The sequence below is a fragment of the Bufo bufo genome, chromosome 2, assembly GCF_905171765.1.
Source record: "Bufo bufo chromosome 2, aBufBuf1.1, whole genome shotgun sequence".
Classification (NCBI taxonomy): Eukaryota; Metazoa; Chordata; class Amphibia; order Anura; family Bufonidae; genus Bufo; species Bufo bufo.
The window spans coordinates 105,357,884-105,379,211 of record NC_053390.1 but is presented as its reverse complement, the minus strand read 5'-3'; the positions used below and the strand labels follow the sequence as shown (position 1 = coordinate 105,379,211).

Below are 21,328 nucleotides of genomic sequence, written 5' to 3'. Positions count from 1 at the left end.
GGTGGTGCATGACTTCTGTCTTTGGTGTTCTTTTAGGCACTCCCCCTCAGGCCCCGTATAGTTTTTGCCGTGGTTGTTAACTTTCGAGTCTGCTGACCCGCTCGCGGCTTTGCTCTGTTGAATGGAGCTAAGTCACGAGCGAACAGCTGCTGCAGCTTCAAGGGACTTGTCCCTTCTTGGTGCAGTCATGGCTTTAAACCACCACCCCATGATCTTCAGTGCTGCCTCCCATTGAAAACAATAGGAGGCATACACCATGTGGCGGCCGCCGGAATATTGGAGCAATGTAGGTGCGAAAATTCTGCTGGCAAAAACACCATGTGCAAGTGCCCTGTTTTACCTTGAGGATTCCTTTAATTATTAACATTTGTTCTTAAAAACCCATACCAAAAGATCTAAAAATAATCCTATAGGCCATTGCAGAATAGTCTATGGCGCTGATATAGCTATATACTTGTGTATGATCAGGGTTTGTGGAACTCCTTCTATCTCTGATCATTTCTGCATCTCTCTAGTAGACGTCCATTGCATTAATATGAGGCTTGTCACCAAAAAAACACACAGGTGCCGCAGAAGCCATCTTCATGGTGAAGTCTTCATGGTGACCATGTTGGCTGTACATAGTTAGAGATTAGCACCGTCCCCTTTTTTCTGCATGCGGTTCCTGGTTGGTTCAGTGAACACAAGTGGTTCTTGTATTACTGTGGCCGGGTAGTGCTTGCCAAGAAGTTCCACCTCCAGTTTTCGTCCAGGCGCACTCAGCTGGATAGGCACATAGGCAAAAGCCAAACTCTTGTTGGTGGAGTAACTAAAGGTTCCTGATGTGGTGTTACCAACAACCTGAGAAAGAACAGTTCATAAGATTTCATTAAAAAGTCTGCATAAATCTTATTTTAGGTCAAATTATAATGTCATCGTTTTCAGTCGGTTCACTGCAAAAATTCTCAAGAACTATTTTTATCTAGGCTTGTACCGACAGGACACAGAGATTATCAGCCATAGAACCACATGCATTGACATTAGTTTTGGATGGTCACATGACTCTACATGCTTGAGAATAAAGGATTGGACGTATTGACATTCAGCATGTCCCATCCTTTGCTTCCCAGACATCTGACCAATCTGCCTCCAATGTCTACTTGACATTTAATGCTTATCAGATGGTTGGATAGTCAGCAGGGTTGGCCAATCTTCATCTAGTTCATATAGCCACCTTTAAAGGGGGTTTCCAGGAGTGCAATATTGATGACCTAGCCTCAGGATAGGTCATCAGTATCTTATCAGTAAACGCTACAGCCACCTCTCGGAATACCAAGAACAGTGCCATACATTGTATAGTGGCTGTGCTTAGTATTGCACCCAGGCCCATTCACTTGAATGGGACTGAGCTTCACCTAGACCATTTGACCGATTAAATGGGACATCACTGACCTAGGAAGAGGTGATCAAATACTATTTTCTGACTTATCCTGGAGATAGGTTATCAATATTTTACTCTTAGAAAACCCCGCTAGGTATAGAACACCAACTAATACGATGATATTAAACTAAGTATTTGTAAGGTAATATCCACTTATCATGTAAAATAAAATATAGCAAATTCACTAATCCTTTGCTTCTGCCTCACATTACCTCCTGCATACATTATATATAAATATTTTTGTGTTAAGTGGCCCTTTTTTTGTCCAGTTCATCTATTTTAAAGGAATACTCCACTCATTAATTAGCATTTAGGGCTCCATATGTTAATACAGAGTCAAAGATTTCCAGAACTCTCCATCTGATGCTTTCTCAGGGATCATATACTCTGCTACAAGGAGGTCATCAATGTTTTATTTTTAATATATCAAGAACATAAAGATGTTATGAAACATAACGAATTAACGTTCGCCCACCAAAGATCCTGCTTTGCATCTGACTGTGAGGTGACTTTAGAAACTTTAAACTTATTCCTTGGTCCTTGAGTAGAGAATATCACGTTGCCTGTTCTCAACAGTACATCAGAAATCGGAAAATCAGGTTTAATTACCTTACCAATGAATCCCGCTATACTCGTCGGTTCTACAAAATGAGCCACGTATAACTGAGCTAAGTAGATGTGTCACATTGATCTTACGCTGTCTTAGTGTTGCATTTACTGCTATGAAGCCCTCCATCTGGTCTACGGGCACAGGGTGTAATCTCGACCTTAACCTTCATCTTGCTCGCTGCACTGTGTTCAGGTAGGTTAAACATCTTCTTTAGTTACAACATGAATCTTAAGACAAGTTCAAAACGTACTAAATAGTGAAGCACGAGAAATGCAGTATGAAAATCCTCATAGCCACCGTCTCAACATAGACTTGGACTTCTATAAAACCATCGCAGATAATAAAAATGAAACTCCTTTACATTGAATCCAAAATGTATATTGAAAATAACTCAACTAATACGATGATATTAAACTAAGTATTTGTAAGGTAATATCCACTTATCATGTAAAATAAAATATAGCAAATTCACTAATCCTTTGCTTCTGTCTCACATTACCTCCTGCATACATTGTAGTAAAGTGTAGTACCTACAGGTACAATGCTACCAGAGGTACCGTAGGATTGGGCCAGTCACAGCCCAATTGTTAACAGGTTAAGGACCCAGGAAAAGAATGCTCGTCCTAAAGGGCCGGTACTTAGTGCATTCTCGTTCAGCTGTCCTTCCTCCCCACCGCGTGCGGTGCCGCGATCAGCTGTTACTGACAGCCAGATCCCTGCTGCATCCACCAGCATTGGTGATGATGCAGATGCCGGTGGATTAACCCCTCATATGCCTCGGTCGGCGCTGACCGCGGCATATGAGAGGTTTACGCTCCCTCACCTCATCCATCGGGTCCCCGCGCTACTGTGACGGGGAATCGATGGTTGCCATGGCAGCCCCAAGCCATTCCAAGGCTTAGGGCTCGGCATGTACGGAGGTTAAGAGGCCCAGCCGCCAGGCTGGGTCTCCTAGGCAACTGTTAGCGTCTTACAGTGTAAGGCACTAACAGTTCAATACAGATGTATCGTGCTGCATTGAAACAGGGATCAGACCCTGTAATGTTGAAGTCCCAGAGTGGGACAAATAATAAAGTGGAAAAAAAAGTTAATAAAATTAAAGTTTTTTTCAAAAAACAATTAAAAGTTTCAAGTAAAAAAAATAAAATAAAAAGCGTCCTTTTCCCAAAATAAAGTAAATAAAATAAGGAAAAAAAGAAAAGTAGACATATTAGGTATCGCTGCATCCGTATCCACCAGCTCTATAAAAATATCACATGACCTGACCCCTCAGGTTAATAAAAACTGTGATAAAAAAGCCATTTCTGTCACCTTACATCACTAAAAGTGCAACACTAAGCAATCAAAAAGGCGTATGCCCAACAAAATAGTACCAATCTAACTGTCGCTTCATCCCGCAAAAAATGAGCCCCTACCTAAGACAATCGCCCCAAAAAAAAAAAACTATGGCTCACAATATGGAGACACTAAAACATTTTTTTTTTTTGTTTGTTTTAAAAATGCTGTTATTGTGTAAAATTTAAGTAAATAAAAAAAGTATACATATTCGGTAAGAACCTGCTCTATAAAAATATCACATGACCTAACCCTTCAGGTAAACACCGTAATTTTTAAAAAATAAGAACGGTGTAAAAAAAGCAATTTTTTTGTCGCTTTACATCACAAAAAGTGTAATAGTGAGCGATCAAAAAGTCATACGCACCCCAAAATAGTGCCAATCAAACCGTCATCTCATCCCGCAAAAATGGTACCCTACCTAAGATAATCACCTAAAAACTGAAAAAACTATGGCTCTCATAATATGAAGACACTAAAACATGTTTTTTTTAAATTATATTGTGTAAAACTTAAATAAATAAAAAAAAGTATACATATTAGGTATCGCCGCGTCTGTAATAACCTGCTTTATAAAAATATCACATTACCTAACCCCTCAGGTGAATAACGTTAAAAAAACAAAAACGGTGTAAAAAAAAGCAATTTTTTGTCACCTTACATCACAAAAAGTGTAATAGCAAGCGATCAAAAAGTCATATGCACCCTATAATAGTACCAATCAAACCGTCATCTCATCCTGAAAAAAATTAGCCCCTACATAAGACTGTCGCCCATAAAATAAATAAAACTACGGCTTTCAGAATGTGGAGACACAAAAAAATATTTTGTTTTTCAGAAATGCTTTGTTATGTAAAACTGAAGCAAACATATTTGGTATTGTCGTGTCCGTGATAACCTGCTCTATAAAAATACCACATGATCTAATCTGTCAGATGAATGTTGTAAATAACAAAAAATAAAAATGGTGCCAAAACAGCTATTTCTTGTTACCTTGCCTCACAAAAAGTGTAATCTAGAGCAACCAAAAATCATATGTACCCTAAAATAGTAACAACAAAACTGCCACCTTATCCCGTAGTTTCCAAAATGGGGTCACTTTTTTGGAGTTTTTACTCTAGGGGTGCATCAGGGGAGCTTCAAATGGGACATGGTGTCAAAAAACCTGTCCAGCAAAATCTGCCTTCCAAAAACCATATGGCATTCCTTTCCTTCTGCGCCCTGCCGTGTGCCCGTGCAGCAGTTTACGACCATATATGGGGTGTTTCTGTAAACTACAGAATCAGGGCCATAAATATTGAGTTTTATTTGGCTGTTAACCCTTACTTTGTAACTGGAAAAAATGGATAAAAATGGAAAATCTGCCAAAAAAGTGAAATTCTGAAATGTCATCTTTATTTTCCATTAATTCTTGTGGAACACCTAAAGGGTTAACAAAGTTTGTAAAATCAGTTTTGTATACTTTGAGGGGTGTAGTTTCTAAAATGGGGTCACTTTTTTTTTAGAGTTTCTACTCTAAGGGTGCATCAGGGGGGCTTCAAATGGGACATGGTGTCAAAAAAAAGAGTCCAGCAAAATCTGCCTTCAAAAAACTGTATGGCATTCCTTTCCTTCTGCGCAATGCCGTGTGCCCGTACAGCAGTTTACGACCATATATGAGGTGTTTCTGTAAACTACAGATTCAGGGCCATAAATATTGAGTTTTGTTTGGCTGTTAACCCTTGCTTTGTAACTGGGAAAAATGGATTAAAATGGAAAATCTGTCAAAAAAGTGAAATTTTTAAATTTTATCTCTATTTTCCATTTATTCTTGTGGAACACCTAAAGGGTTAACAAAGTTTGTAAAATCAGTTTTGAATACCTTGAGGGGTGTAGTTTGTAAAATGGGGTCATTTTCGGTGGTTTCTATTATGTAAGCCTCACAAAGTGACTTCAGACCTGAACTGGTCCCGAAAAAGTAGGTTTTAGAAATTTTCTAAAATTCTAAGCCTTCTAACGTCCCCAAAAAATAAAGTGACATTCACAAACTGATCCAAACATGAAGTAGACATATGGGGAATGTAAAGTAATAAATATTTTTAGTAAATTTGGAATTTATTTTATAAATAAAAATTAATTTTTTTGACTCAATTTTCCCCCTGTCATGAAGTGCAATACGTGATGAGAAAACAATCTAAGAATGGCCTGGATAAGTAAAAGCGTTTTAAAGTTATCACCACATAAAGTGACACGTCAGATTTGCAAAAAATGGCCGGGTCCTTAACCACCTCCGGACCGCTGTACGCACAGACGCGTCCTGGAGGTGGTTGATTCATTCCGAGTGGACGCGCCGGCGCGTCCTCTCGCGATGGCCGAGATTTCCTGTGAACGCGCGCACACAGGCGCGCGCGCTCACAGGAACGGAAGGTAAGAAAGTGGATCTCCAGCCTGCCAGCGGCGATCGTTCGCTGGCAGGCTGGAGATGTGATTTTTTTAACCCCTAACAGGTATATTAGACGCTGTTATGATAACAGCGTCTAATATACCTGCTACCTGGTCCTCTGGTGGTCCCCTTTGTTTGGATCGACCACCAGAGGACACAGGTAGCTCAGTAATATGTTGCACCAAGCACCACACTACACTACACCCCCCCCCGTCACTTATTAACCCCTTATTCACCCTTGATCACCCCTGATCACCCCATATAGACTCCCTGATCACCCCCCTGTCATTGATTACCCCCCTGTCATTGATCACACCCCTGTAAAGCTCCATTCAGACGTCCGCATGATTTTTACGGATCCACTGATAGATGGATCGGATCCGCAAAACGCACACGGACGTCTGAATGGAGCCTTACAGGGGCATGATCAATGACTGTGGTGATCACCCCATATAGACTCCCTGATCACCCCCCTGTCATTGATTACACCCCTGTCATTGATCACCCCCCTGTAAAGCTCCATTCAGATGTCCGCATGATTTTTACGGATCCACTGATAGATGGATCGGATCCGCAAAACGCACACGGACATCTGAATGGAGCCTTACAGGGGCGTGATCAATGACTGTGGTGATCACCCCATATAGACTCCCTGATCACCCCCCTGTCATTGATTACCCCCCTGTCATTGATTACCCCCCTGTCATTGATCACCCCCCTGTAAAGCTCCATTCAGACGTCCGCATGATTTTTACGGATCCACTGATAGATGGTTTGGATCCGCAAAACGCACACGGACGTCTGAATGGAGCCTTACAGGGGCATGATCAATGACTGTGGTGATCACCCCATATAGACTCCCTGATCACCCCCCTGTCATTGATTACCCCCCTGTCATTGATTACCCCCCTGTCATTGATCACCCCCCTGTAAAGCTCCATTCAGACGTCCGCATGATTTTTACGGATCCACTGATAGATGGATCGGATCCGCAAAACGCACACGGACGTCTGAATGGAGCCTTACAGGGGCATGATCAATGACTGTGGTGATCACCCCATATAGACTCCCTGATCACCCCCCTGTCATTGATTACCCCACTGTCATTGATCACACCCCTGTAAAGCTCCATTCAGACGTCCGCATGATTTTTACGGATCCACTGATAGATGGATCGGATCCGCAAAACGCACACGGACGTCTGAATGGAGCCTTACAGGGGCATGATCAATGACTATGGTGATCACCCCATATAGACTCCCTGATCACCCCCCTGTCATTGATTACCCCCCTGTCATTGATCACCCCCCTGTAAAGCTCCATTCAGATGTCCGCATGATTTTTACGGATCCACTGATAGATGGATCGGATCCGCAAAACGCACACGGACGTCTGAATGGAGCCTTACAGGGGCGTGATCAATGACTGTGGTGATCACCCCATATAGACTCCCTGATCACCCCCCTGTCATTGATCACCCCCCTGTCATTGATCACCCCCCCTGTCATTGATCACCCCTCTGTAAGGCTCCATTCAGACATTTTTTTGGCCCAAGTTAGCGGAAATTTTATTTTTTTTCTTACAAAGTCTCATATTCCACTAACTTGTGTCAAAAAATTAAATCTCACATGAACTCACCATACCCCTCACGGAATCCAAATGCGTAAAAAAATTTAGACATTTATATTCCAGACTTCTTCTCACGCTTTAGGGCCCCTAGAATGCCAGGGCAGTATAAATACCCCACATGTGACCCCATTTCGGAAAGAAGACACCCCCAGGTATTCCGTGAGGGGCATATTGAGTCCATGAAAGATTGAAATTTTTGTCCCAAGTTAGCGGAAAGGGAGACTTTGTGAGAAAAAAATAAATAAAATCAATTTCCGCTAACTTGTGCCAAAAAAAAAAAAATTCTATGAACTCGCCATGCCCCTCATTGAATACCTTGGGGTGTCTTCTTTCCAAAATGGGGTCACATGTGGGGTATTTATACTGCCCTGGCATTCTAGGGGCCCTAAAGCGTGAGAAGAAGTCTGGGATCCAAATGTCTAAAAATGCCCTCATAAAAGGAATGTGGGCCCCTTTGCGCATTTAGGCTGCAAAAAAGTGTCACACATCTGGTATTGCCGTACTCAGGAGAAGTTGGGGAATGTGTTTTGGGGTGTCATTTTACATATACCCATGCTGGGTGAGAGAAATATCTTGGCAAAAGACAACTTTTCCAATTTTTTTATACAAAGTTGGCATTTGACCAAGATATTTATCTCACCCAGCATGGGTATATGTAAAATGACACCCCAAAACACATTCCCCAACTTCTCCCGAGTACGGAGATACCACATGTGTGGCACTTTTTTGCAGCCTAGGTGGGCAAAGGGGCCCACATTCCAAAGAGCACCTTTCGGATTTCACAGGTCATTTACCTACTTACCACACATTAGGGCCCCTGGAAAATGCCAGGGCAGTATAACTACCCCACAAGTGACCCCATTTTGGAAAGAAGACACCCCAAGGTATTCCGTGAGGGGCATGGCGAGTTCCTAGAATTTTATTTTTTTTGTCACAAGTTAGTGGAAAATGATGATTTTTTATTTATTTATTTTTTTCTTACAAAGTCTCATATTCCACTAACTTGTGACAAAAAATAAAAACTTCCATGAACTCACTATGCCCATCAGCGAATACCTTGGGGTCTCTTCTTTCCAAAATGGGGTCACTTGTGGGGTAGTTATACTGCCCTGGCATTCTAGGGGCCCAAATGTGTGGTAAGGAGTTTGAAATCAAATTCTGTAAAAAATGACCAGTGAAATCCGAAAGGTGCTCTTTGGAATATGGGCCCCTTTGCCCACCTAGGCTGCAAAAAAGTGTCACACATCTGGTATCTCCGTACTCAGGAGAAGTTGGGGAATGTGTTTTGGGGTGTCATTTTACATATACCCATGCTGGGTGAGAGAAATATCTTGGCAAAAGACAACTTTTCCCATTTTTTTATACAAAGTTGGCATTTGACCAAGATATTTCTCTCACCCAGCATGGGTATATGTAAAAAGACACCCCAAAACACATTCCTCAACTTCTCCTGAATACAGAGATACCAGAAGTGTGACACTTTTTTGCAGCCTAGGTGGGCAAAGGGGCCCATATTCCAAAGAGCACCTTTCGGATTTCACTCGTCATTTTTTACAGAATTTGATTTCAAACTCCTTACCCCACATTTGGGCCCCTAGAATGCCAGGGCAGTATAACTACCCCACAAGTGACCCCATTTTGGAAAGAAGAGACCCCAAGGTATTTCGTGATGGGCATAGTGAGTTCATAGAACTTTTTATTTTTTGTCACAAGTTAGTGGAATATGAGACTTTGTAAGAAAAAAAATAAAATAAAATAAATCATCATTTTCCGCTAACTTGTGACAAAAAATAAAAAGTTCTATGAACTCACTATGCCCATCAGCGAATACCTTAGGGTGTGTACTTTCCGAAATGGGGTCATTTGTGGGGTGTTTGTACTGTCTGGGCATTGTAGAACCTCAGGAAACATGACAGGTGCTCAGAAAGTCAGAGCTGCTTCAAAAAGCGGAAATTCACATTTTTGTACCATAGTTTGTAAACGCTATAACTTTTACCCAAACCATTTTTTTTTTACCCAAACATTTTTTTTTTATCAAAGACATGTAAAACAATAAATTTAGAGCAAAATTTATATATGGATCTCGTTTTTTTTGCAAAATTTTACAACTGAAAGTGAAAAATTTCATTTTTTTGCAAAACAATCGTTAAATTTCGATTAATACCAAAAAAAGTAAAAATGTCAGCAGCAATGAAATACCACCAAATGAAAGCTCTATTAGTGAGAAGAAAAGGAGGTAAAATTCATTTGGGTGGTAAGTTGTATGACCGAGCAATAAATGGTGAAAGTAGTGTAGTGCAGAAGTGTAAAAAGTGGCCTGGTCTTTCAGGGTGTTTAAGCACTGGGGGCTGAGGTGGTTAAGGTGAAATATGGCAGGGTCCTTAAGGGGTTAAAGGGAACCTGTCACTAGGTCTGGGGCTCTGTACAGCAGAGTGCCAGAATCTGCTGCTGGACTCCACTCTGGACTCTTCTCTGGAGATTTAACACCTAATAATGAAACAGAAATTTACGAGAAAATATAAGGGGAGCTTTATCAAGTGTGATGTGAAGGAGAGCTGGTATAGTTGCCTATAGCGACCAATCAGATTCCACCTTTCATTTTTCAGAGCTCCTTTGGAAAATGAAAGGTGGAATCTGATTGGTTGCTATGGACAACTAAGGCCTCTTTCACACGACAGTATGGCTTTTTCAGTGTTTTGCGGTCCGTTTTAAACGGATCCGTTGTTCTGTTTTTTGTTTCCGTTGTGTTTCCGTTCCGTTTTTCCGTTCCGTTTTTCCGTATGGCAAATACAGTATACAGTAATTTCATAGAAAAAATTGGGCTGGGCATAACATTTTCAATAGATGGTTCCGCAAAAAACGGAACGGATACGGAAGACATACAGATGCATTTCCGTATGCATTCCGTTTTTTTGCGGACCCATAGACTTTAATGGAGCCACGGAACGTGATTTGCGGCCAAATATAGGACATGTTCTATCTTTCAACGGAACGGAAAAACAGAAATACGGAAACGGAATGCATACGGAGTACATTCCGTTTTCTTTGCGGAACCATTGAAATGAATGGTTCCGTATACGGACCGTATACGGAACGCAAAAAACGGCCCGCAAAACGGGAAAAAAAAAAACGGTCGTGTGAAAGAGGCCTAAGGCTGAGTTTACACTTCAGTTATTTGGTCAGTTATTTCAATCAGTGATTGTGAGTCAAAACCCGTAGTGAAGCCTACTCAGAGATCAGGTGTAATGGAAAGATTTTCATCTGCTCTGTGTTTTTTAACCCGCACCTGGTTTTGGCTCACAATAACTGATGGAAATAACTGATCAAATAACTGAAGTGTGAACTGTGGCCTAAACCAGTTTTCCTTTACACCATAATAAAAAATAAAAAAAGAACTGGCACAGGCAGAAGTTTCCGCTGGGCAGCCGCTCTCTGGCTTCTCCCCAACCAACTTGATTAACAAGTCTCTCCCTAATGGTAAGGAGAAACCAGTCAATCAAGGATAACCAAGCAGAAAAAGAAGCCACCAAGCAGACTTTTTTGTCCATGCCCTTCTCTGGGAATGAAGAAAATAAAATTACTGAAAATACTTAAATATTACTTTATTATAAATATATTTCCAAACACATTTCATTAGTTATAATAGCTTCTTTTGTCTATAGAGCAATCATTAGGAGAAATAAAATGGCCGCCATCCTATTAGTGCACACAAATCCTGTCCTAATTACACAGGAGGACAAGCTACTTCACAACACTGAGGTAAAGAGCTGCCTCATCCTCCTCTCTGCTCTTTTTGTCAGGGATTATGACACTGAATGCAGATGATAAGATCTTCATCTAAATCTACAAAGAGGAGGTGGGGATGTGGCTGATGAGCAGCAGCATTTGTATGCAGTCTCCATTACCACAGTCTGGAAAAAGAAAGGTGTTCAGGAGCAGCACAGCAAGCGGCTAGTGTAGAGCAATGGTGGAGGTCATGCAGCAGCTGGGCAGGAGATCACAGATCCAAAGCAATCCATAGGTATGTAGAAAAAGTAGAGGGCCACAGCAGCATATCCATGCTGCTGTGGCCCTCTACTTTTTCTACATTACCACAGTCTGTCCTGTCCGTCTTCTCTACTTCATGTCTCCTCATGAACTTTATTCCTACAGAGATTCAGCTGAAGATCTTATCATCTGTATTTAGAATCATAATTCCTGACAAGCAGAGAGGAGGATGAGGCAGCTCTTTACCTCAGTGTTGTGAAGTAACTTGTCCTGCTGTGTGATTAGGACAGGATTTGTGTGTACTAATAGTTTGATAGTTTGTGAAGGATAAAGAATGAAATTGTGTTATGTGTATATTCTAAAATCAAATACAAATTGATACTCCACAATTATACTACTAACACTAATTGATCCTAATCGGATGAACATTATAACCACGAGTACACACCAGTATTCATAACGCTATCGATCATCTTTATGTGGGACTTTGCACGTTTGGCCATTTTCATATATGGACAACCTATTTCTACAATACTATCTCCACGATTATTTTATTATTTTTAGGTATATTGTTTTTAGTACAGGATCTCTATTGACAAGTGTGTGTATTTTATATTGAATTTTACCATTATGGATTATTGTTTTTACCATTATTGATATATTAAAGGTGCTTCCAGTGTGAAAAGGATAGTGAGTGCCGATCGTCTATTTTTATTGTATTTATTTCACATGATTGGAGGTGTCATATTGATCTGAGCACCTACCATTTTGTCTGGGTCAGTTGTGCCACCCTTAATATATATTGCTATTATTTCCACATGTTGGGGTTGGTACATGACACCAGACCATGCAGCCAGTAGTGGGCAAATTGTAGTCATACCGTACATAGACATAGATACAGCCACTGCACATTGAGAAGCCACCAGGACAATACATTCATGTGTAGAATCTATTCATTCATTTATATACATCAGGATAGTGATTTCCAATTCTGAGTGGTTTTCTAAATATCTGGAGGTGGTTTTACCTCCCATGACCTACCATCCGATAATTGATTTATGGTCTAATTACTTTGTTTTTGCTTTTTGATATTAGCGGATAGTCATGAAAAGGCCATGTCCGGTACACAGCTCTGATTTCTATGGGGTAGGAGAAGATTTCCAATTCACTCGCTCTGATTAAATTTCTCTCACCTTCCCATCGTGCCAGATGCTTTCATTTCCCTCAGGATCAACGTTATCAGTTTCCAAGGTGAGATACACCAGTTTCCTCTGAAGCCCCTTTTCCTTTATTTGCTGCAGGGCCTGCTTGCCAATGAAGTCCGCTTGCTGAAAGCACATGAAATTAATGATGATAAATGACTGTCCCTGAGGCGGACACGTGCACTCAGGCATTTACATACATACATCTATAGATTCACCTAAAAGTCACCCAAGCGTCACAATCAGTGAGTCAATATAAAGGCACATATAATAATGAAACAACAGCAACCTGATAGGACGGAGGTGAACCTTTTTCTGTACTGATCACTTCTCTGTTGTCACCATTGTTTACAATGCTGAGCAGCTCAGTGTGGGAGGAAGATCATTTACGGATGAAATATTATTCATGCCTTTAGTTGTTTTCAGAGGTATATATCAATATTAGGGCTCATGCACACGAAAATATTTTTTTTCCATTTCCGTTGCATTTCTTTACAGGTCCGCATTCTTTTCAATTGGTCCGGAAAAAAAACGGAAATGGCTCAGTGTGCATTCCGTTTTCGTATGTCCGCATGTCCATTCAGCAAACAAATAGAACATGTCTAATTCATATGAGTCATAAAAGTGTTGAAATACACATTTCATATAGACATTTGCAAATTAAGTATGTAGATACAGGTAGTCTTCACAATTCCTATCTGTAAAATCGTGAGCTGAATAATACATCGGGTGTACTTAACTGAGCAGAAATGTCATATGAATGGATAAATTGAAGATCAGAAACCGAGATTGAAAAAAGAAAAAAGGAAACCGATTAACGAAAATAGAGAAGGAAAGAAGAGAGGAATGAGAGCGAGGGGGTAGGTAATATGTGTCTGAAGAGTTGATTCCGTAAGATCGTGATTTATTTAACAAAAACCAACATATCAAGCGCCAGTAGAGAAAGAAACTCTGGAGAATCCTGTGAGTCAATCCAGCACGCCCAAGTCTTTAGATACTTTGAGGGCTGATCTGATGCATCTCAAGAAATCTCTTCCATTCTGGCAATGCATTGCATTTCCTGAAACCATTCCCTCATGGTAGGTACATGTGTTGTGCGCCAATGCCGAGGTATAACAGATCTAGCTGCTGTAATGCAGAATCGCAATAAACTCTTCTTTTGAGAAGCAATGGATCCCGGCAAGATGGAGAGGAGCGCCGTCTGTGGAGAGTTGTCCACCGTTTTCCCAGTAATGCTGGGGAATATGTCAAAAACCCCATCCCAGAATGGCTTTATCATTTCACATCCCCACCATATATGCAACATAGTACCTTTGTCTTTGCCGCAACGCCAGCAGGAATCAGGGACAATAGGAAAAATCCTATGTAGTCTAACCGGATATCTGTACCATCGTGATATTATCTTATAGTTTTTTTCCTGAGCAGAACATGCCATTGTAAGAGAATAAGAACGCTTTTTGTAGATCAGTGCGTTCTATTTCGGTACCTAATTCCTTTTCCCACCCCTTGACAAAATCAAGAGTGTCCTTGTAATAGTCTGTCAGTAGGTTCCGGTAAAGCTGGGAGATTAGGTGTGTCGGTGGAAAGGACTGAGTAAACAATTTTTCGGTCTCCGTTAAAGCGGATCCTTTTAAACATCACTCCCCCTTTGGATGAAATGTATGACTTCAGTTGTTCATATTCCAGCCAGAAGATTCGTGTATTAGGGAATTTCGAGGATATCGTGGAAAGGGGTGGTAAAGGACTTCCCTCCAAAAGATGATGAAAACGAGGATCATCTAATTAAAGTAGAAAAGCCTATTCGTGGTTGAAGGTGTCCCCATACAAATCGGGTAAATGCTGTTAATTTTCGGAAAAAGTAGGAAGGTGGCGTTAATGGAATAGCTTGGAAAATGTAGAGGAATTTGGGTAAAATATCCATTTTAGTACGTTTATTCGCCCAAACATGACAGTTTTTTTTTTAAATTAATGACAGCTCTCTCTCTCAATGTTTTGTCTAAAAGGGGAAGATAGTTTAGATTAAATAAATGGTTCCCATCCACTGGTATATGTATTCCTAGATACTGGGATTAGAGTAATTCGATTAAGGAATCTCGGTCCCAACCCAATTTGCTTCTCAGTGGAATCTAAAAAAGTCCAATGAACCCTGTCAAATGCCTTTTCGGCATCTATCAATAACAGGCATAAGGGGGATGTTGCAACCCTCGCTACATTGGTAAGAATTAGAGACTTAATCGTATTATCTCGTACTTCCCTACCCCGGACAAAGCCTACTTGATCTGTGTGTATTATATTTGGTAGTGTAGGTGCCAATCTATCTGCAAGGATCTTGGACTATATTTTAATGTCTATGTTGATCAAAGAGATCGGTCTATAATTTGAAGACAAGGAGTGATCTTTTCCTGGTTTGGGTAATACACTAATGTGTGCCTCCAGTGATTGTTTAGTGAATGTGGATTCTGAGCCAATACTGTTGAAGACTTTTGCTAGGAAGGGGGAAATAAGGTCACTAAAGTGTTTGTAAAATGCTGTTGTAAACCCGTCTGGGCCTGGGTACTTCCCGGATGGTAAGTTCTTAATAATAGTAAGAAAGGAGTAGTGAATAGTGATCTGGATTAATTAAGACTTAACTTTTGATATATTATAAAATAAGATATATCCCTCAAAATATACTAGAGGTTGAGTACACAATACAATTTTCCACAGTCCCACACTCGGGGGGCTCTTTGGAAACAAAGATAGCTGTGTCTACACTTATACAATCAGTGTCGGACACTAGAAGGTAGCAAGAGCTGATATGCACTAGCACCTTGGGTGCACAAAAACAAGGTAGCAGCAATCAATGTATACTGGCACCCTATGTGCACAATTCAAGCAATAATGCAGAAAACAGCATATAGCAGTGTATACATAATGCACAGCGACATACAGAAAAAAACAACAGAAAACATACAATGATTAGGTGCAAAAAGAGACACTGTGCAGCAAACATACACAGCTGCACCTATATCATAAGGTGCACGGCGGCACCGTTGAAACCCAGTGTCCTACCCTACAGATGGTGGGTACTCCAGATACCTCCGTTCCATTGTTCCTTGTTAGGGTGGTCCGGTTTGACAGAAGAGAGTCTTCACGATGTGGGGGGATCACAGGAAGGTGTTCCTATTTATCCCTAGACGACCCTCAGGGCCCTACAATAGTCCTGTTAGTCTAACCACGGGGTATCCCACTAATTGGGCCCCCGTCCGGAACCTAACCCTGGAATTGCATTCCCTATTTTGCCCTGAAAAGATCCCAACATGCACGTTTCTGAGGCAGAAACAATCCTCTCATCAGGGGAATATGTAAAATGGGCCAAAATATGATTCGCTTGCCGGAGACGATATTCACCACCAAGCAGTTGCTGGGAGTAGTACTCACCAGCAAGTACAAAAACCACTGGGAGAGATGGCTCCCAGATGGAGTAGAATGCACAGGTAGGTGCAAAACATAAAGGGAAAGAAAGAAAGGGACAGATGAAATACCCCCTCCCTTCGTTGTGGTACACAATTTGGGGCCGCAGGCATTGATGTTACCTGGCTTTTCTGCAGGAGCCCGCCGATCTTTTAAAGCGTTGCATCGACATGTGCACGCGACGTGCAATATGGTGACGTCAGCCGTCACAAGATGTCAAAACGGCGCATGCGCATCGACATATGTGCGCGACGCGCAGTATAGTGACGTCAGTCATCGCAGGATGTAGAGGCGGCGCATGCGCAGAAGAATTTGCCAGGACCCAAAGTGTAGCGTGCATGGAGCGGTGCTTGGTGCGCCTGCGCCAGTGGCCAATAGTGAAAGTAGGTAACCGCGCAGGTGCGTCGCCTCCAATATATATGCTACAACTTAAGGATACACTGCCGGTTTCGCCGGGCATCGCAGCTCTCATGCTAATATCAATAGCATGAGAGAAGGTTCCACAGTATATGAAATATAGGCATGGGGGCACTGTCCACCAATTGCATACTGTGGACACATGTTAAACATAAAGGGGACACAATATAAATACATATATAGTCCATACATACGGGCATTGATATAAGAGCACCGTATGGGTGTGCATTGATGGGCATCGGGATGTATGTCCATACAGTGTACACCTAAACAAACACTGATATGGGTATGTAATAGATGGAGAATGGTATTTGTGGTGGTTTGATGTTTTAATTTCTTAACCGTGGCCAAAAAAGGAGACTCAAAGGGGGGATGGTGGGCACCATGGAAGGTAAAGTCCATTCTACCAAAATATGGAGAAAAATTCATCATTAGGACAGATATTACAGGAAGCAGCCAAAATGGAGATGTTCGTTCAAACCTCTAGGGCAGGGGTACTCAACTAGTTTTATTAAAGGTCCACATACCTGGGTCTGCAGTCAGGTGAAGGTCCGAGCTGAACGCCAACAGTAAAGATGCCATGCGATCATGTGATCCATGCGCGTGGGGCGCTCTGACGTTATAGTGGAGCGCCCTGGGTAAGTCCCAGAATTAGTAATGGCCACATTAGTGCCCCAGTAAGAATAATGCCCCCAGTAAGAATAATGTCCCCATTAGTGCCCCAAGTAAGAGTAATGCCCCCATTAGTGCCCCCCTTCTCTGCTTTTGCAAAAAAATAAAATAAAATTTGCATTCACCTGGCTGCGGTGAACATTCGCTGCTGACTGCAAGCTCAGGAACGGTGCTCCAACGTGATGACGTCTTGTAGGTCCTGTCTTGAGCTTCTAGTCAGCAGGGAGTGCTCTCCACAGCGTGAGCAAATGGAGGTGGAGGTACCGTAATTTTATTAATTTTTTTACTAGCACAAGTTGCAGTGGAGGTAACGGCTGTACTAATGGGCGTTCCATGATGGAAGCGCTCATTAGTAAGGGTACTTTCACACTTGCAGAAGGACGGATCCGACAGGCTGCTCACCCTGTCATATCCATTTTGCCACTACTTCGCCGTGCCGCTGCTCTGTGCCCATCGACTATAATGGGGATGGGGGCAGAGCTACGGCGCAGCACGGTGAGAGGCCGCCAGACTAAAAGTACTACATGTCCGACTTTTTCGTCTGGCGGCCTCACGCCGTGCACTGCCATGCTGCGCCGTAGCTCCACTCCCGCTATAGTCAATGGGGAGTGGCAGTCCGGCGAAATAGCGGCAGGAAGGATCTGACAGGGTGAACAGCCTGTCGGATCCGTCCTGCCGCAAGTGTGAAAGTACCCTAACAGTCCTTACAGGAAAATTCTGGCACCGGCAAGGGAACTAAAATACCAGCCTTGCTGGTGAACTACTGGCCGGGTGGCAACCCAAGCCACAGAACAGACATATGATAGTTTTGTTCCGCATCCAATTCCCATTATTGGGGGATTGGATGCGGCCCCTTAATTACAATGGGGCCCCAAGAGATGCAGACAGCACACTGTGTGCTGTCTGCATCTTTTTCCGCTCCATTGAAACTAAGGGGTCCGCATCCAATGCCCCAATAATGGGAATTGGATGCGGAACAAAACTATCATGGTTTGATGGGGCTTTATCACTTTATTTAATCAGGTTACCTAAAGAAGATGGCCCAGGGGAGATGGGAACATGACACTGGAGTCAGTGACGTGTTCCCGCCTCTCTGTAGCCCTCTCCACGCCCCCCTTACTTTCCAAATGTGACATTTATATCATTGGTGGCAGTGGTGATGTCCCTCCCCTCTCCAGCAGCACGTAAGTGTCCTTTGGAGCTTGAAGCTCCCTTATGTGCTGCCGCTGCTGCAGGGGAGGAGGGACCTGTGAGCGCACGGAGGGAGAAAGCTCCCTCCACCTGCAGGTGTCGGATGAAAGCGCTGGTGCCTGCATGTGGAGGGAGCCGTCTCTCACTGCGCCCCTGGGAAGGAGGAAGTTTGCCGGTAAGCTCCGCCTCTTGCACGTACCAGAGTGTGCAGGAGGAGGAGCGCTATATGTGGAGGGAGCCGGCCTGTCTCACTGCGCTCTGGGACAGGAGGAAGTGCGTCGGTAAGCTCCTCCTCCTGCACGGCACAGTGTGCAGGAGATAGTGATGGGAAGTTCGGATCTTAGGTGAATCGGTTCATTTGAATCAGCTCATTCGGATCAGAATCGGATCTTCGGTTCACTTAGCGAGTCAGACTGCTGAGCTGACTCGCAAGTGAACTGAAGACTCTAGGTGCCGGTGCGCATGCGCAGCTGCTGACTCAGTCAGTGACACTGCAGTGAGTCGGCTCTTCAGCTCTCTGAAGTTGAACTCGTCTCTGATTAGTATTGAGTGAGTCAGGAAGAGTGATTTTTTTAGAGTAAAGGGAAGCTGAGGCTGACGTTGGACAGGCGGACAGGAGGAAGCTGTCACTGTGGTGTGCAATGTGAATTGTTGTCTGTTGTGCATTGTTCCCCACAGTGACAACAGTCTGACACTGACAGTAGTACAACGAACCAAGTGATGTGAAATGTGAATGCACAGGGAAAACTATGTGCTGAACTGTGTCATCTGTCCCTTCTCTTATCTCTCTGCTCCTGTCCCTTAACCGCCTCACGTCCGCCCATAGGATATAAACGTCCTATGGGTGGACGTCTATTTCTGACAGCACGTTTTAAAACGTCCTGTCAGAAATAGCAGCTGCACGCTAATCGTGCAGCTGCTGATCGGGTTGCCCGCTGTCAGTGACAGCAGGGTAACCCTAAGACAAGGCAGGGACAGTGCCCAGGTGTCCCTGCCTTCACGATCGCTGCAGACACAGCGCTCACCGAGCGCTGTGTCTGCAGAGCAGGAAGCGCTATGCGCTTCCTGTTCCGGCCCGGCGGTCATGTGACCGCCGTGACCGGAGAGTGCAGGAGCTGTGTGAGGTCTCTCAGAGACCTCGATCAGCCCTGCTGTGAGGCTGTACAGCACAGGATTGCTGCTGTACAGCCTCTATAGGGGTGCATTTGTCCTGTAACTGGGGCTACTATGTCAGCCCCAGTTACAGGAGAAATCAACAGTGAAAAAAAAAAAAAAAAAGTGAAGTAAATGTCCCCCAGAGGTCTTGTATGACCTTATGGGGGACGAAAAGTGTAAAATAAAATAAAAATAAAATAAAGGGTTGAAAAAATAAAATAAAAAAAAGTTTCACATGTAAAAAAAAAAAAAATCCCAAGTAAGGAATAAAAAAAAAAATTAAAAATAGAAAAAATAAAATAAAATAGACATATTTAGTATTGCCGCGTCCGTAAAAACCAGCTCTATAAAAATATCACATGACCTAACCCCTCGGGTGAACACCGTAAAAAAAAAAAAAAAAAACTGTGTCAAAACAAGCAATTTTTGTCACCTTGCATCACAAAAGGTGCAACACCAAGTGATCAAAAACGCGTATGTCCCACAAAATGGTACTAATAAAACCGTCACCTCATCCCGCAAAAAATGAGCCCCTACATAAGAAAATCTCTCAAAAAATAAAAAAACTATAGCTCTTAGAACATGGAGACACTAAAACATAATTTTTTTGGTTTCAAAAATGCTATTATTGTGTTAAAGTGAAACAAATAAAAAAAAGTATACATATTAGGTATTGCCGCGTCCGTAAAAACCAGCTCTATAAAAAGATCACATGACCTAACCCCTCGGGTGAACACCGTAAAAAAAAAAAAAAAAACTGTGTCAAAACAAGCAATTTTTGTCACCTTGCATCACAAAATGTGCAACACCAAGTGATCAAAAACGCGTATGTCCCACAAAATGGTACCAATAAAACCGTCACCTCATCCCGCAAAAAATGAGCCCCTACATAAGAAAATCTCTCAAAAAATAAAAAAACTATAGCTCTCAGAACATGGACACATTAAAACATAATTTTTTGGTTTCAAAAATGCTATTATTGTGTAAAACTTTAATAAATGAGAAAAAGTATACATATTGGGTATCGCCACGTCCGTAACAATCTGCTCTATAAAAATGTCACTTGACTGAACCCCTCAGGTGAACGCTGTAAAAATAAATAAATAGAAACTGTGCTAAAACAACCAATTTTTTGGTCACCTTGCCCCATAAAGTGTTATAATGAATGATCAAAAAATCATATGTACCCAAAAATAGTACTAATAAAACTGGCACCTTATCCCCTAGTTTCCAAAATGGGGTCACTTCTTGGGAGTTTCTACTGTAAGGGTGCATCAGGGGGCTTCAAATGGGACATGGCATCTAAAAACCATGTGGAGTTCCTTTCCTTCTGCGCCCTGCCGTGTGCCCATACAGCAGTTTATGACCACATGTGGGGTGTTTCTGTAAACCGCAGAATCTGGGTAATAAATATTGAGTTTTGTTTGGCTGTTAACCATCGATGTGTTAAAGAAAAAAATTGATTAAAATGGAAAATCTGCCAAAAAAGTGAAATTTAAAAATTTGATCTCCATTTTCCTTTAATTCTTGTGGAACGCCTAAAGGGTTAACAAAGTTTGTAAAATCGGTTTTGAATACCTTGAGGGGTGTAGTTTCTACAATGGGGTCATTTATGGGGGTATCCACTATGTAGGCCCCACAAAGTGACTTCAGACCTGAACTGGTCCTTATAAAGTGGGTTTTGACAATTTTCTTAAAAATTTGAAGAATTGCTTCTAAACTTCTAAGCCTTCTAACGTCCTAAAAAAATAAAATGACATTTCCAAAATGATGCCAACATAAAGTAGACATATGGGGAATGTTAAATAATAAATATTTTATGAGGTATCACTTTC

At 42.1% G+C, this 21,328-nt stretch overlaps 1 protein-coding gene across 1 annotated transcript in view; it reads right to left on the bottom strand.

The window, feature by feature from the left end:
• Window positions 1-329: 329 nt before the first annotated feature.
• DMGDH (dimethylglycine dehydrogenase) overlaps window positions 330-21,328 on the bottom strand; it is a 79,825-nt gene continuing 58,826 nt past the window's right edge. The window contains exons 15-16 of the mRNA XM_040421386.1: window positions 12,597-12,731; window positions 330-840 (exon numbers count right to left, since the gene is read on the bottom strand). Of these exons, the coding sequence (XP_040277320.1) occupies window positions 625-840; window positions 12,597-12,731 (351 nt within the window). The 3' untranslated portion in view covers window positions 330-624. The remainder of the gene's footprint in view (window positions 841-12,596; window positions 12,732-21,328) is intronic.